Source organism: Mesocricetus auratus, unplaced genomic scaffold (genome assembly GCF_017639785.1).
Source record: "Mesocricetus auratus isolate SY011 unplaced genomic scaffold, BCM_Maur_2.0 Super-Scaffold_100003, whole genome shotgun sequence".
Classification (NCBI taxonomy): Eukaryota; Metazoa; Chordata; class Mammalia; order Rodentia; family Cricetidae; genus Mesocricetus; species Mesocricetus auratus.
Genome location: NW_024429188.1, coordinates 54,663,011 through 54,676,912, shown reverse-complemented (window position 1 = coordinate 54,676,912; position 13,902 = coordinate 54,663,011). Strand labels below are relative to the sequence as shown.

The following is a 13,902-nucleotide window of genomic DNA, read 5'->3' as shown; positions in this document are numbered from 1 at the left end:
CTGCACCCCAATTTCACTAACTGCCAAAGGTTTTTTTTTAGATGATCTTGGTTGCCTGAATTGTTTGGCTAATACAAAAGCCGCATTTGTGGTGAGGGGGATTATAGTCTTTGGCAACAGGAACAGACTGTACTGATTCTGCCTGCTATCACTGGGAGATAACTTTAGACACAGTAGCTCAAGGTTCTTCTTACCTTACACACACATACATGAGGCAGAAAATAGCTATTTTGTTCAGTCACTCAGGTTCAAAGTTCATGTCTGTCCTCCTCGATAGCTTTATCTCTCTTTGGAATTTTTAACTCAGTAGTGGCCATAGTCTGTGAGCTCTTAATCTTCCCAAGTTCTTTCTTGTTTACTTTGCCTTTTGTTTTCTTTTTCCACCTAACCGAATAAGAATTCTGTTATTTGATTACTGTGTCTCTGACAAGGAAACATTTGTTCTATTCAGATTTTTTTTTAGCATTTTCTCTTCTGTTGCTCTGGAACAAATTCTAAATATCAACATATTCCAAATTCTGTACAACTTACTTAGATAACTGCATTCTTTTTTCCTGTGAATCTGTACATTTTCCTAATTGCCTTATGCATTTTCCTATTCAATATTTTCATATTATCTCATCCATTCCTTTACTTAAACTTTCCCTCACATACTTTCTAGCCATAAAGGTCAGCCCCTACCTTCTACCTTACTTCCTTTTCCCTCCTGCATGTCCTATCTCCCTTCTCCTTGTCACTTTTTACCTTCCTTTTCTATCTCTCCCCTCCTTTCTCTCCCTCTTGATTCTTTCACATCTCTGTCTCATGTGACTTTGAAGGTTCATGTGCTACTTGGAGCCTTTCCTGAGGGCTGCAGGTTTTATATGTATTTTGACATTGTCTGGACATTTGTGTCACTGGTCTCTAGAATTCATAAGGTACATTACTGACCTCTGTAAAGTCAGACCTTAGATACAAATAGCTGTGAACCCTCGGAAATATCTGACCCCCGAATGTCATAGTTTATGGTGGTCTGTAATTTGATACAAAGTAGGTCAAGTTAGCGTACATTTTTATCTATATGCTCCTATGACAGCTTTGTGTAATAGTTTATGGTGGTCTGTAATTTGATGCAAAGTAGGTCAAATTAGCATACATTTTTATCTATATGCTCCTATGACAGCTTTGTGGGTGACTATTATCTTTCTAAGTACTTTTGAACAGTGAATAGTTACAAGATGGATTTTGGCCATCTTTGTGAACTATAAAAGCAAATAACAATGGTTCATAGTTTATCTGTAGTAAGAATAACAAAACCATAAAATAAAATTAATAACAACCATATTGCCATTCTTAAATGACTTTTACATTTATTCTGATTTATGTGTGTATGTGTTTATCTGTATGTGTGTATGTATGTGTGTTTGTTAACCACGTATATGTGGGTACCTGCACAGAGAAGAAGAGGGGCTTGGATCCCCCATAGCTGGAGTTACAAGCAGATGTAGGCCACATGACATGAGTGCCAAGAGTCAATCCCAGGTCCTTTAGAAGAGCAGCATGGACTCTTAATTGCTGAGCCACCTCTTCAGTTTCTTATGAGTTGTTAATACTTTAATATTTTGTTTTATTTTTATTTGTTTTGGTTTTTCAAGACAGGGTTTTCTCTGTGTTCTGGAACTAGCTGTGTAGATCAGTTCACTAATATCCGCCTGCCTCTGACTCCTGAGTGCTGGAATTAAAAGCATGCACCACCACCACTTGCCTTACTTTTATTTTTAATTGTGTGTGTGTGTGTGTGTGTGTGTGTGTGTGTGTGTGTGTGTGTGTGTGTGTGTGTGTGTGTGCGTGCATGCATGAGTAAGTGTGGGTACCTAAGGAGGCTAGAGAGATCAGGTGTGAGCCTCCTAACATGCTGCTGCTTCTAGAAGTTAACTGCTTAGTCATCTTCCTAGCACTTTTACTTTTATCTCCTCCTCTCTGTCTCTGTGACTCCCTCTGTTTCTAAATGTGTGGTATATGAACCACAGAGCGGGTCAGATCTCCTGCGTCTGGAGTTAAGGCCTTTCTGAATTACCTGACACGGGTGCTGGAAGCATATGAGCAGCATGTGTTCTTAACCACTCAGCCATCTCTCCTGCATCCCTAGTACAAGTTTTTCCTACTGAATGATACTGAAATATTAATTTCTTGTGAATGTGTATTTCAAAAACATTGTTACTAAGTCTTCCAAAATATATAAACATTTTATATTAATCTAAAAATGTAAAAAACATAAAAAAGCATACAGAACATGTAAAATATGAATGGATTCATGTATATAAAAATCAAAATGCTGACATTTAGTTTCTCTAAGGATCATAGGTGAATCTTTGCTCATTCTTAAAAATTCTTTGTACTCATTTCTCTTATCAGTATAAAAATAACAATTCCTATTGAAAAACCACCCAATTCTATGATATAAGTAAATATAAATTAAAAATAACTAACAGAATTTTTCTTTTAAAAAATTACAAGATAATTAAAATTTTACTACTCTGTATCAAGTATTATAAATTGATCCTTTCTTACAACTTTTCTTAAGATTCCTATTTTTTCAAAATATAGGGAAATAATTTGTCAGTATACATAGGAGCTCTTAAAGCTTTAAAAAAAACAGTTATGTACCTATTCTAACTCAGTATAATATATAAGATAGGACAAAGACCTCATAGCATTGAGTTTAAAGTTGTAAAATAAAAATAATGTGTCTTAGTTAGGGTTTCTATTGCTGTTAAGAGACACCATGACCACGGCAACCCTTAAAACAGAAAACACTTAAATTTTTGAAGTGACAGCTTACAGTTTCAGAGGTTTAGTCTATTGTTATCCTGGAGGGTAGCATGGCTGGAGAGCAGTGGGGGGGGGGGCAGGCATGATTCTGGAAAGGAGCTGCTTTATATTAATATGCAGCCAGCAGGAAGTAGACGGAGAGTCCTGCATCCAGTGATCTGTGGCACTGGGGGGTATCTTGAGCATATAGGAGATCTCAAAACCACCTCTATAGTGACACACTTCTTCCACCAAGACCACACCTACCCCAACATGGCCATACCTCCTAATAGTGTCATTCCTTTGGGGCCCATTTTCTTTCAAAGGATAGTATCATGTAATTATTCATCTTTATGAGCTTCATTAAGCGAATTTTGTTGTATTCATATAGTTGATCTGAAATGATACAGTTTTATACTTGTAGATATAGATTAATATCTATCAAATACAGTTATGAACAACATTGTGTATGTTGGGATTTGGTTTCGTAAGGGGGAAATGGGTCAATATATATGTTCCAATGGGTTTTTGTTTTTTTCATAATAGTCACTTAGTATATAGCCTGTGCTGGCCTTGAACTTGTGATCCTCCTGCCTCATCTTCTTGAGTGCAACCAGCATGAAAACATATTCTATTTAAATGCGCATCTGAAAGATTAGAAAAATATAGTATCAAACTTGTGAACAAATTATTAAAGGTAGCTCATAAAATTTTCTGTATATAGTATAATGCAACCTTCATTGTTAATCTTTGAACAAACATGTTCTTTAGCCTTATAACATACTCATTCCCTTTAGCTATGAATCCTCAAATCTATCAACACTCTTTCCCAATACTGGGCAACTTTGTTGTTAAACTTACCTGTATGTTCAGTATTGACCCACATTATAAAACACATCAGTTTTTATTATTGAATAATAGTCTGTTATATGAATGCCATATTTTATTCATTCATTGGTAAGCATTTCGTTTGTTTCTAGCTTTGGGATTATTAAGTGTTTCATGAATCTTCATGTACAAATTTTATATGGACTAATGTTTTCATTTCTTTTGGTGGATATTTACCTGGATAGGATTGCTGGGTTGAAAGGTAATTTTATGTTTAGCATATTAGGACCTGCCAGATTGTTTTCTAAGTACTATTGTACATATCTCAGTAGTGTATGAAGGTTATTCATTTTATAATCAAGAAACTGTGATGGATTTTGGAAAAAATAACAAGGTTATTTTAACTTCCTTTTTCCAGTTTAAGATTTGTTAGTGGAAGTAGAGATGGAACAGCAAGAATCTGGCAATATCAACAACAAGAATGGAAGAGTATAGTGCTGGATATGGCTACTAAAATGAGTGGGTAAGAGTGCATATTGGATATTTCGGGGTTTCCCGTGGCATATCATCTTTTGCACTGCAATATACTTAATAATGCATATAATTTTATGTTAGTAAATAGTTTGAAATTATTAGGCATGAGATTTACCTTTTTACTCAGTCTCTTAGCAACTGTTCCCTTGCTGTTGATTGACTAGAGCATTGCTAAATACTATAAGTTTATCTTTTGCTCTAATTACTGAGGACTCCCTTATATTTCATTTTATTAGCATTTATACTCAGCATTATATATGTATTTAATCAGTTTCTTCTTGTTTGACCTTTAAATTGACTATTAGACTAAACTGACATTATAGTCATAGACAGATATTGTTAATGTCATAATCATTTAAGTAAATAAATTTCCTGATATTTACAAAGTCTTTTTTTTCCGAGACAGGGTTTCACTGTTATTGTTAGGAGTAATATTTAAGGGGCTAAAATGACCATTGTACATTTTTCTATTGTTTCACAGCCAGCATGATCATACTGTAAACTTTATTTTTTAAGATAAACAGTATTTCTGGTCTCACTTTTTTGTGCTTCCCTGTAACTATTATATTAGTTTTGTTTCTTTTGCTGTAATTAAACATCATACCCCAAAGCAACTTGGGAAGGAAAGGGCTTATTTCATCTTAAAACTCCCAAGTCATACTCCATCACTGAAGAACTCAAGGCAAGAACCAGGAGGCCCGAACTGAAGCAGAAGCCATAGCAAACATTACTTACTTAGGCTTGCTCTTCATAGCTTGCTCTGCCTGCTTTCTTACCCAGGGCCATCTGCCCAGAAGTGGTACTGTGCATAGTAGCCTGGGCCCTCCCACATCAATGGTTAGTCAAGAAATTGCCCTACAGTCTTACCTAAGGACCCGATGGAGGTATTTTCCCAATGGAGGTTCCATCTTCACATGACTCACGCTCGTGTCCAATCGACAAAAAGCTAACCACAACTGTTTATGTATTGTATATTTAGCCTTCACTGCCATCAATATCTGAATAGTTTTCTGTGATGGGATATAGTTTTCTTATGAATACTCTTAATTTTACATATAATCCTTTTCATCTTCCTAGAAAATTTTGTCATAGTTTGCTGTTTTGCGTTTACCTTTGTTAAAATATGCAAGATACAAATATTTCAAATTTTCACTTCAGGAGTAATTTGACATCTGCAGAAGACAAAGTCACTAAACTGAAGGTGACTATGGTGGCTTGGGATCGTTATGACACCACTGTTATTACTGCAGTGAACAATTTCCTTTTGAAAGTTTGGAATTCTGTCACAGGACAGCTTCTTCATACTTTGTCTGTAAGTATTATACTTTTTACTAGGAAAAGAAAGTATTTAAGCCTAGTGCAGTGTTGTGTTGTAGGTCCAATACTTAGGAGGCTGAGGTATGAAGACTACTTGATCCTAGGAGTTTGAGACCAGTCTGAGCAGTATAGTAAGACCTTGTCTCCAAAAGAATGAAAAAGGTCAAAGTGCATTATTGTAGGAACAAAACATTTAAGTTTTACTTTCCTTTCTATGACATACTAGTCTTTGGAAAATATTTTGGTACTCTTTTGGTACATCTGCCAGATAGTACTAATACATAATCCACCACTGAAAGCAGGAATGACTTTTTTATTATTATTAAATTTATTTACTTACTTCACATCCTGACCACAGTTTCTCCTCCCTCCTCTCCTCCCATCCCCCACCACCCACTCCTCCTCTGTGTCTATTTAGAAAGGGGCAGGCTTCCCATGGGTATCAGTAAAACATCAAGTTGTGGCAAGACTAACTATGTCGCCTTGTATTAAGGCTGGACAAGGCAATCCAGTATGATGACTAGGTTCCGAAAAAGCCATCCCAAGCTTTAGGGATAGGCCCTGATCCCACTGCTAGGAGTCACACAAGTTCATCAAGCTACACAAATGTCACATATATGTAAAGGATAGCCATGCTATGATCCACAGCCCCAGAGAGGCTAGATAACAAGGAGCTCCCGAAGAATGCATGGATTTCTCTGGGAAAGGGAAATACAAGAATATCAAAAGAGACTTTTTGATGGGGGGGGCATTTGGGTATCAGGTAGAAATCTGGTGCAAGGGAAACACCTACAAATCTACAAGAACGAATCCAGATATGACTCTTAGCGATAGTGGAGATGGTGTCTGAATTGACCATCTCCTGTAATTGGATTGGTGACTACCCTAATTGTCATTAGAGAGACTTTGTCCAGTAACTGATGGAAACAGATGCAGAGACCCACAGCGAAGCATTGGGTCAAACACCCAGGATCCTGTTGAAGAGAGGGAGGAAGGATTGTATGGGGAGCTAGTGGGGGTGTCATTGTCATGATGGGGTAACCCACAGAGACAAATAACCTGGGCTCATAGAAGCTCACAGACTCTGGGCTCATCGCTAGGAATTGTTTTTTAAAGATTGTTTCTAAGTCTAGTATTTATCCATTTCTCAGGGTTAGTATGTCTTCAAGTATACAATAAATAGTTTTTAGCAAGGGCTAGGATTTATTATTATTATTATTTTGCAGTTATATCCTACATTTTCTATCTTCAATGATCAGTTTATATAAGAAGTAGAGGTAAGAGGAAGAAGTAGGAGAAAAGCTAGTGCTTTTTTATTTTAAGTATATTTCTCAAAGTAAAAGGCTGCTACAACTGTAGGATTAAGCAGAATTCATGTTGTTTGTTTGTTTGTTCATCATGTTGTGGGTCAATGTCTGTTTCCCCTCTCTGCTTTAGTTGCCAATCAATAAGCATTTTACTGAGACAATTCCAAGTGAGTCTCATATGGATATAATATAGTATTAAGTGGCAGGGTTCAGCTAGGAACAATTCACTTTCTTACTACTTTATCTTGCTAACTACTAATTGTGGTAAACTCCCCCTATGCAATCACAGCACATAAATTGCTGAGGTGGAAAGCTCCACAGATCGAAGTCTAACCTGGGCTGCATATTGAATACCATGCTAACCTGAGCTACGTCGGAAAATCATGTATCCACACCAGTCAACTAGTTAATAAACAAATATAAGTAAAACAAAACTAACATATTCTTTCCTTTACTCTTAAATTTAAAGTGTCCATTTGGATCAATACTCGAAACAAAAAATGTAAGCCATATATATGTATATGTTTGTGTATACATATTTATGCATATATATCAATTTTTCTAGTAGCTGAAATAATAAAACAAATTTCACTCTTATACTGAGTATATCCAAAATACTATCATTTCAACCTGGAACTAGTACTGGAATTGCTAATGAAATAGTTTGCATTCACTTTGCATGCAAAATCTTCATATAAAACATCTCAATTAGTAATACCCATATTTCAGATGCTTAATATCCACAGATGACTGGTAGCTACTGAGTTAGACATGGAGCATGGGTATCTCTAAATTCACAGCTTTAAGAGTTACAGCTGTTATTTTTAAAAAATCTATGTAAAATTCCATCTTCATAATTATATAAAATCTTGTTTAGTGACACTCTTATGGGCTGACTCACAGATCATCTGTTTTCATTAAATTTTACTGACAGTCTTCGAAACAGCCAATTCTACATAATTTTCTTTTTCTGTCTTTCTTTGTTTCATGTAGCCCATGCTCGTCTTAGATTTTTTCCATTTAGCCAATGATGACCTTGAATTTCCTGTTCTTCCTGGTTCTGTCTCCCAAGTCCTAGGATTATAGGCATGCACCATCACATAAATAGTTTTCTGCAAGGCGTGTGATGCTAGACAAGCACTCTCCCAATTGATCTAAATTCTAAGCCCTTCTTTTCATATAGTACTTACATTTCCACTGTAACAGGTTGTATCAGGATCTTGGAAGGGCATAAAGCTGTTCCATTCAAATAATGCCTCCTGAGCGTCTACTGTGTGAAAGGTTCTGGACGAAGTATTATAAATCAATGGAAAATTAAGCAATATTTTCTCCTTGCAACTTATTCAAAGAGAATACCTTTTCATCAAAGAAAGGTTGATTATGAAAAGTGCAAGATGTACCAATGCAAACTTCTAAACAGTGATCAGATCTGATCTGGTGTGATCTAATTTGATATAATATGCCATTATCCTTTGAATCATCAATATCAACTTTAGGGTTTATTGAATATTCCTTTAGGAAATTGAAAAATAGTGGCTGTTCAGATTGTTTTTTTTTAAACAAAGTTCTTAGTTACAGGATAGAAACGACATTTTTAGTAGTCACAGGGAAGAATTTTGGTTGTCTTCAAGTTATTGATGGTACTTTCTGTAATGGAATTTTACCTATTCATCTTAGCAATTTATATTTTGGACCAGCCTACAGTTAATATTTTGAGGTAATTTTCACTATATGGTTTAGATTGAACCTGTGAGTTCTGAGACTATAGATACCATGATGAGAATGTAAGATCGAAACCAGTCAAGGACTTTTATCATGGTGGTAGGAGTGGATGGTAGTAAAAGATTCTGTTGGATTTTCCATTTTCCTTTTTTTGTCCTCCAACCTTTCTTTTACTTTGAGATCCTATCTTGTATCCTGACTGACTTCAAACTAGCTTCAAAGTCAAGCGAGGCCTCTGGTTGCCTGCCTTGACTGATAGAAGTACACTTGCCATCATCACACTCTGCTTCTTGTTCTTTTCTGTGGCTTTTAAAAAATCATCAAAGTCCTACATCTCCAAGTTACATTTCAGTGGTTAGTGAGCATTATCTTTTGTGTCTTTTATCTAAGACATCAGGTTTATACAATCAACAGTTGTGCATTAGGACTTCTAACTAAAATATTTATTTATGAAGTACTCATGAGTGGATGCTATTCAGTTGGTATGCATTAATTCGTCTCAATTAGACTTTTAGTGTTCAAGATCTTTTGAACAAATAAGACAGACATCTGGTGTTGCTTTTCATTTCTAATATTGATTTTCATCACAGGGGCATGACGATGAAGTATTTGTTCTAGAAGCACATCCATTTGATCAAAGGATCATACTTTCAGCAGGTCATGATGGGAACATTTTTATTTGGGACCTTGACCGAGGGACCAAAATTCGAAATTACTTTAATATGGTAAGACACCTGTGTTTATAAAGTCTACATTAAATCTCACTTTGCTTTTATGATGATCTAGTAGCCTAGGACATAGGAGCAGCTTGTCATCTTATGTTTAAGTCGGTAAAATAATTCAGAGAATGACTCAACGGCTTAGAGTTAGATCTTTCAGCATGGCTACTTATCCTGGTGTTAGCATTTTTCAAATTCGGATATGTACATCTAAACTGAATCATTTAATGATTTCTTACAATTGGATTTAAAATGTAAGCTAAAATACCAAAAGATCAATGTTTAAACTATAAATTCAGTTTAAGATTATGAATAAGAAAAACCTGAATTATGAATCTGTCTCTGATCTATACCTCAACTTACTTGAAAACTATATATTAGTATATATACTTGTTCTTTTATTGTTGTTGTTGGAGGGGAGAGTGTCTCATATATATAGCCCAAGTGTGCCTCAAACTCTCAATGTAACCAGCAGTGACCTTTAACTCCTGATCTTCCTGCATTGCCTCCTGAGTGCTTGGATTATAGGTGTGTATTGCCATAACTGGCTATGGCATATTTCTTTGTTTTTGAGATGGGTTCTTGGTACTGACATAAACTGTTGTGGTATAAATCTCGTACAAAATATGTAAAAAATTGATTAATTGTCATTCCAGTAAAAAATTCTTTCATAGAGAGCATGCTCATAACTTGTATATGTAGTGTCCTTTTCTTAAGAATAGTTCTGACTAAATAATGCTAATCTGTGGATGGACCTTTGGAGCTAGCTTCTATGGACTTTATATGGATCCAGATCATTAATACTACGTCTTTTGTTAGTAGTTTATTTGCATGCATTGTTTTTTAAATAGTTACTTAAAGGCTTGTCTTATAGCTTAAGACATAAAAATAGTATTTTCACTTTGAATAGCACCTTTGTCAGTTTGGTAGCATATAGATCCTCTTAACTCTCCTCATTCATCCATTTATTATTTCATGAGTTATTATGTTAGGTGCAGTTGTTCATAATTATGTTTCAGAGATTTACTGTTTACTCTAGGGTTCTGGCTACAGAAGCCAGAGAGTACATTGGAATGTTGATTCATCACAGAATTCAGGGGAATAGCTAGGACAAGCTACTGCCTACTTAATATTTGAAAGGTACTCTTAAAGTAACTCAAAAGACTCCTCTGAATTTCAGATTGAAGGCCAAGGTCATGGGGCAGTGTTTGATTGTAAATTTTCACCAGATGGAAACCATTTTGCCTGTACAGATTCTCATGGGCATTTGTTGCTATTTGGCTTTGGATGCAGTAAATACTACGAAAAGGTTAGTATACATAATTTTTGTTACACATAATCATTTGGGGTTGTACCATTCAAATTTTACATTTTTCATCGTATATATTCATGAAACATGGTACTGTGTTGCATAAGGAAATTTTCATACAAGTATATATTGTGTATATTGGGCATATGTCCTTCCCTGCCTTTTTCTCTGTCCCCCGCATTCGTCCCACCAGAGAGTTTCACTTCTTCATTCATGCCATGTGTATAGATTGCTTTTGTATCTAGGTGTAATCTAGGGCCCGCATATGAGAGAGAAAACATATTTTTCTTCTTCTTCAGTGCTTTAAAATTTTCGGTGTACAAGTTTTTCACCTTCCTTGGTTAGGTTTATCACACGGTATTTTGAGTTTTCCCCGAGGCTAATATGAGTGGAATTGTTTTCTTGATTTCTTCTTCAGTGTGCTTGCTATCAGTATAAGGAAAGGCTACGCGTTATTTTCTGTTAATTTTGTATTCTGACACTTTGCTCTATCAGCTTTAACAGCTCTAGATTTTTCTGCAGCAGTCTTTTAAAAATTGGTTTAGATTTATTTGTTTTATGTGTATGAATGTTTTGCTTGCATGTATACATGTGCACCATATGCATGCCTGGTGCCCTCAGAAGTCAGAAGAGGGTAACCTGGAACTGGAGTTACAGATGGTTGTGAGCCAACATGTGGAAGTTGGGACTTGAATTCAGTCCTCTGCAAACAGGTGCTATTAACTGCTGAGCCATCTGTCCTAGCCCCATGTGGTGAAGTCTTTAGAGTCTCTTGTGTATACAGTCTTATGTGAAAATAAAGGAACTGTGATTTCTTCATTTCCTGTTGTATCACTTTTATAGTTGTCTCCTGTTTTAGTCTTCTAAGACTTCAGGCACTGTATTCAGTGAAAGAGAAGAAAATAAGCCTGCTTGTTCTGGGTCTTTCCCTGTTTAGTTCAGTGCTGGCTATAGATTTTTCATATTTATTTTTTATTATGTTGAGATGTGCTGTGCTTTTTGAAGTTTATTTTATGTGTATGGGAACTTTGTATGTATGTATATATGCTTGTACATCACATGCATGCCAATGGAGAGCAGAAAAAGGTGTCAGATCCCCTGGAACTGAAGTTACAAATGTTTGTGAGCCATCATGTGGGTACTAGGGATTGAACTCCAGTCCTCTGAAAGAGCAATCATTGCTCTTAACTGCTGAGCCACCTGTTTGTCTGTCCTGTAGTTCTTTTTTAAAAGATTTTATTTTCATGTGTCTATTTGTGTGTGCCTGTGTGGGTATGATCACAAGTACAGTGCCTGTGGAGGATAGAAGCAAGCCTTGGCTCTCCCTGGGGTTGAAGTTACTGGAATTTGTGAAGTGTCTATATGTGCCAGGAAATGGAAGAGGCGTGTGCACTCTTAACTGCTGTGCTATTTCTTCAGTCCCCAAGACATGTTGCTTCTGTTCTTGTTTCTTTAATACCTTTGTCATACTGGGGTTTTTCCCGAATCCTTACTGAATGAAATGAGATGATCATATGATTTCCGTACTTGAGTCTATTTATGTGATAGATTTATTGACTTATGTATGTTGAATTACCTCTTCTGAATTAAAGCCAGCTTGGTCATGCTGAGTAACATGAATTTTGGTTTGCAAATATCCTATCTTTGCTTCTATGTTCGTTGGGGGATACTAGTTTATAATTTTATATTTGTTTTGTCCTTATCTGGTTTATCAGGGTAATAATGGCTTTGTAAATAGAGTTCAGTAGCATTCTTTTTCTGTTTTATGTAATTACTTGAGAAACATTGATGTTAATCCTTAATGGGCTGGTAGAAGTCAGCAGTATTTTTTTAAGTTGGGAGGTTTTTTTGCTTGTTACAAATCTCTTGAAATAGTTTATCTCGTATTCGTCTAATTTTGTTAAGTCATATATGTAATCTTCCATCTACATCTTTGAGATTTTCTGCTAAAAATCTGGCATCATACTTACTACAACCCTCTCCTGTCTCCCAAGTGGTAGGATTATAGGCATACTGCACCACACCCAACTTGTTCTTTGGGTTTTATTAGCTATGAATCTGGGGAGGTTGTGGAATCTTATAGTGGAAAGAGACCTCACCATCATTGAGGCTGGCTCAGTTGCGTTTTTTTGAGACAGGGGTCTCTGTATTGCTTTGGAGGATGGAACTCGCTCTGTAGGCCAGGCTGGCCTCGAACTCACAGAGATTCGCCTGCCTCTGCCTCCTGAGTTCTGAGATTAAAAGTGTTCTCCACCAACGCTCAGCTCAATAGCTTTAATAGTGTTGATTTGGTTGAGGTTCATTGCTCTCACCATGCATATTATGCTTCATTTATGCTTTCTTGAATAAAAACAAGAGCTCAAGTTATAGGTTTGTGTGTTTGTTATAAGTTAAATCAAAATACACAACTTACGATAGATTGTTGCCCTATTTCTTATCCTAATTAGGGAAATATTATATGAGGTTCTCAAAATAATGCAAATCATAGAATTTTATAGATAAGAAAACTACTATCTAGGTCATTTGTTTTCTCCCAAGAGGAACACATGGCAACACAGAACTGTGAGAGAATATAAAAACTGTCTGATATGCTATAAGAATGAATATTAGGGCCCGGACTATATATTCTTTGGTATGCTAAACACTAACAAAATATCTGTCATAAAGATTCCAGATCAGATGTTTTTCCACACTGATTATCGGCCACTTATCAGAGATGCAAATAACTACGTATTGGATGAGCAAACTCAACAAGCACCTCACCTCATGCCTCCCCCGTTCTTGGTGGATGTCGATGGAAATCCGCATCCTACAAAATTTCAACGGCTGGTACCAGGACGGGAAAATTGTAAAGATGAACAGCTTATTCCACAGTTGGGATATGTGGCTAATGGTATGCTATCTCCTGAAACAAATTTAAAATGCTACAGATATACATACATATATGTGTGTATGTTTCTTACTAAATTCTGAAGTAGGTTATGACATGCATTATAGACTATACTATTTTTTATTAAGTTTTACTTGTATATTTCAATTTATCAGACTAGATTTTCATTGCTTAGCTCTTCTGAGCAAAAGTAACTGGTTTAACACAAACAGTAACATGCCCAAGAGGTAATTAGTTGACCTGCCACAGGGGAAACCATTACCATATGTATGACCTTGTTCTGTGTAGTGACTTCTGGTAATGATTAAACTTACTAACTTTACTATATTAAGCTTAATTGGTAAAAATTATATTGATTATAGTATGGATAGTTCATTTTGAAAGTTGCTAGTTAATGAACCCTCCAAAAAAGGAGAGTGGGTTTCTTTAGATAGATGTTTCAGCTGTGTATACTGTCTTTTCTGCTTCATCACCCATAGAATGCCA

General features: G+C 35.9%; 1 protein-coding gene across 1 annotated transcript in view; it reads left to right on the top strand.

Annotated features, from left to right (window-relative positions):
* Nucleotides 1-13,902, top strand: part of Brwd3 (bromodomain and WD repeat domain containing 3) — a 105,418-nt gene that overhangs the window by 44,552 nt on the left and 46,964 nt on the right. Inside the window, exons 13-17 of the mRNA XM_040744330.1 lie at nucleotides 4,037-4,141; nucleotides 5,311-5,464; nucleotides 9,089-9,223; nucleotides 10,398-10,526; nucleotides 13,194-13,419. Of these exons, the coding sequence (XP_040600264.1) occupies nucleotides 4,037-4,141; nucleotides 5,311-5,464; nucleotides 9,089-9,223; nucleotides 10,398-10,526; nucleotides 13,194-13,419 (749 nt within the window). The remainder of the gene's footprint in view (nucleotides 1-4,036; nucleotides 4,142-5,310; nucleotides 5,465-9,088; nucleotides 9,224-10,397; nucleotides 10,527-13,193; nucleotides 13,420-13,902) is intronic.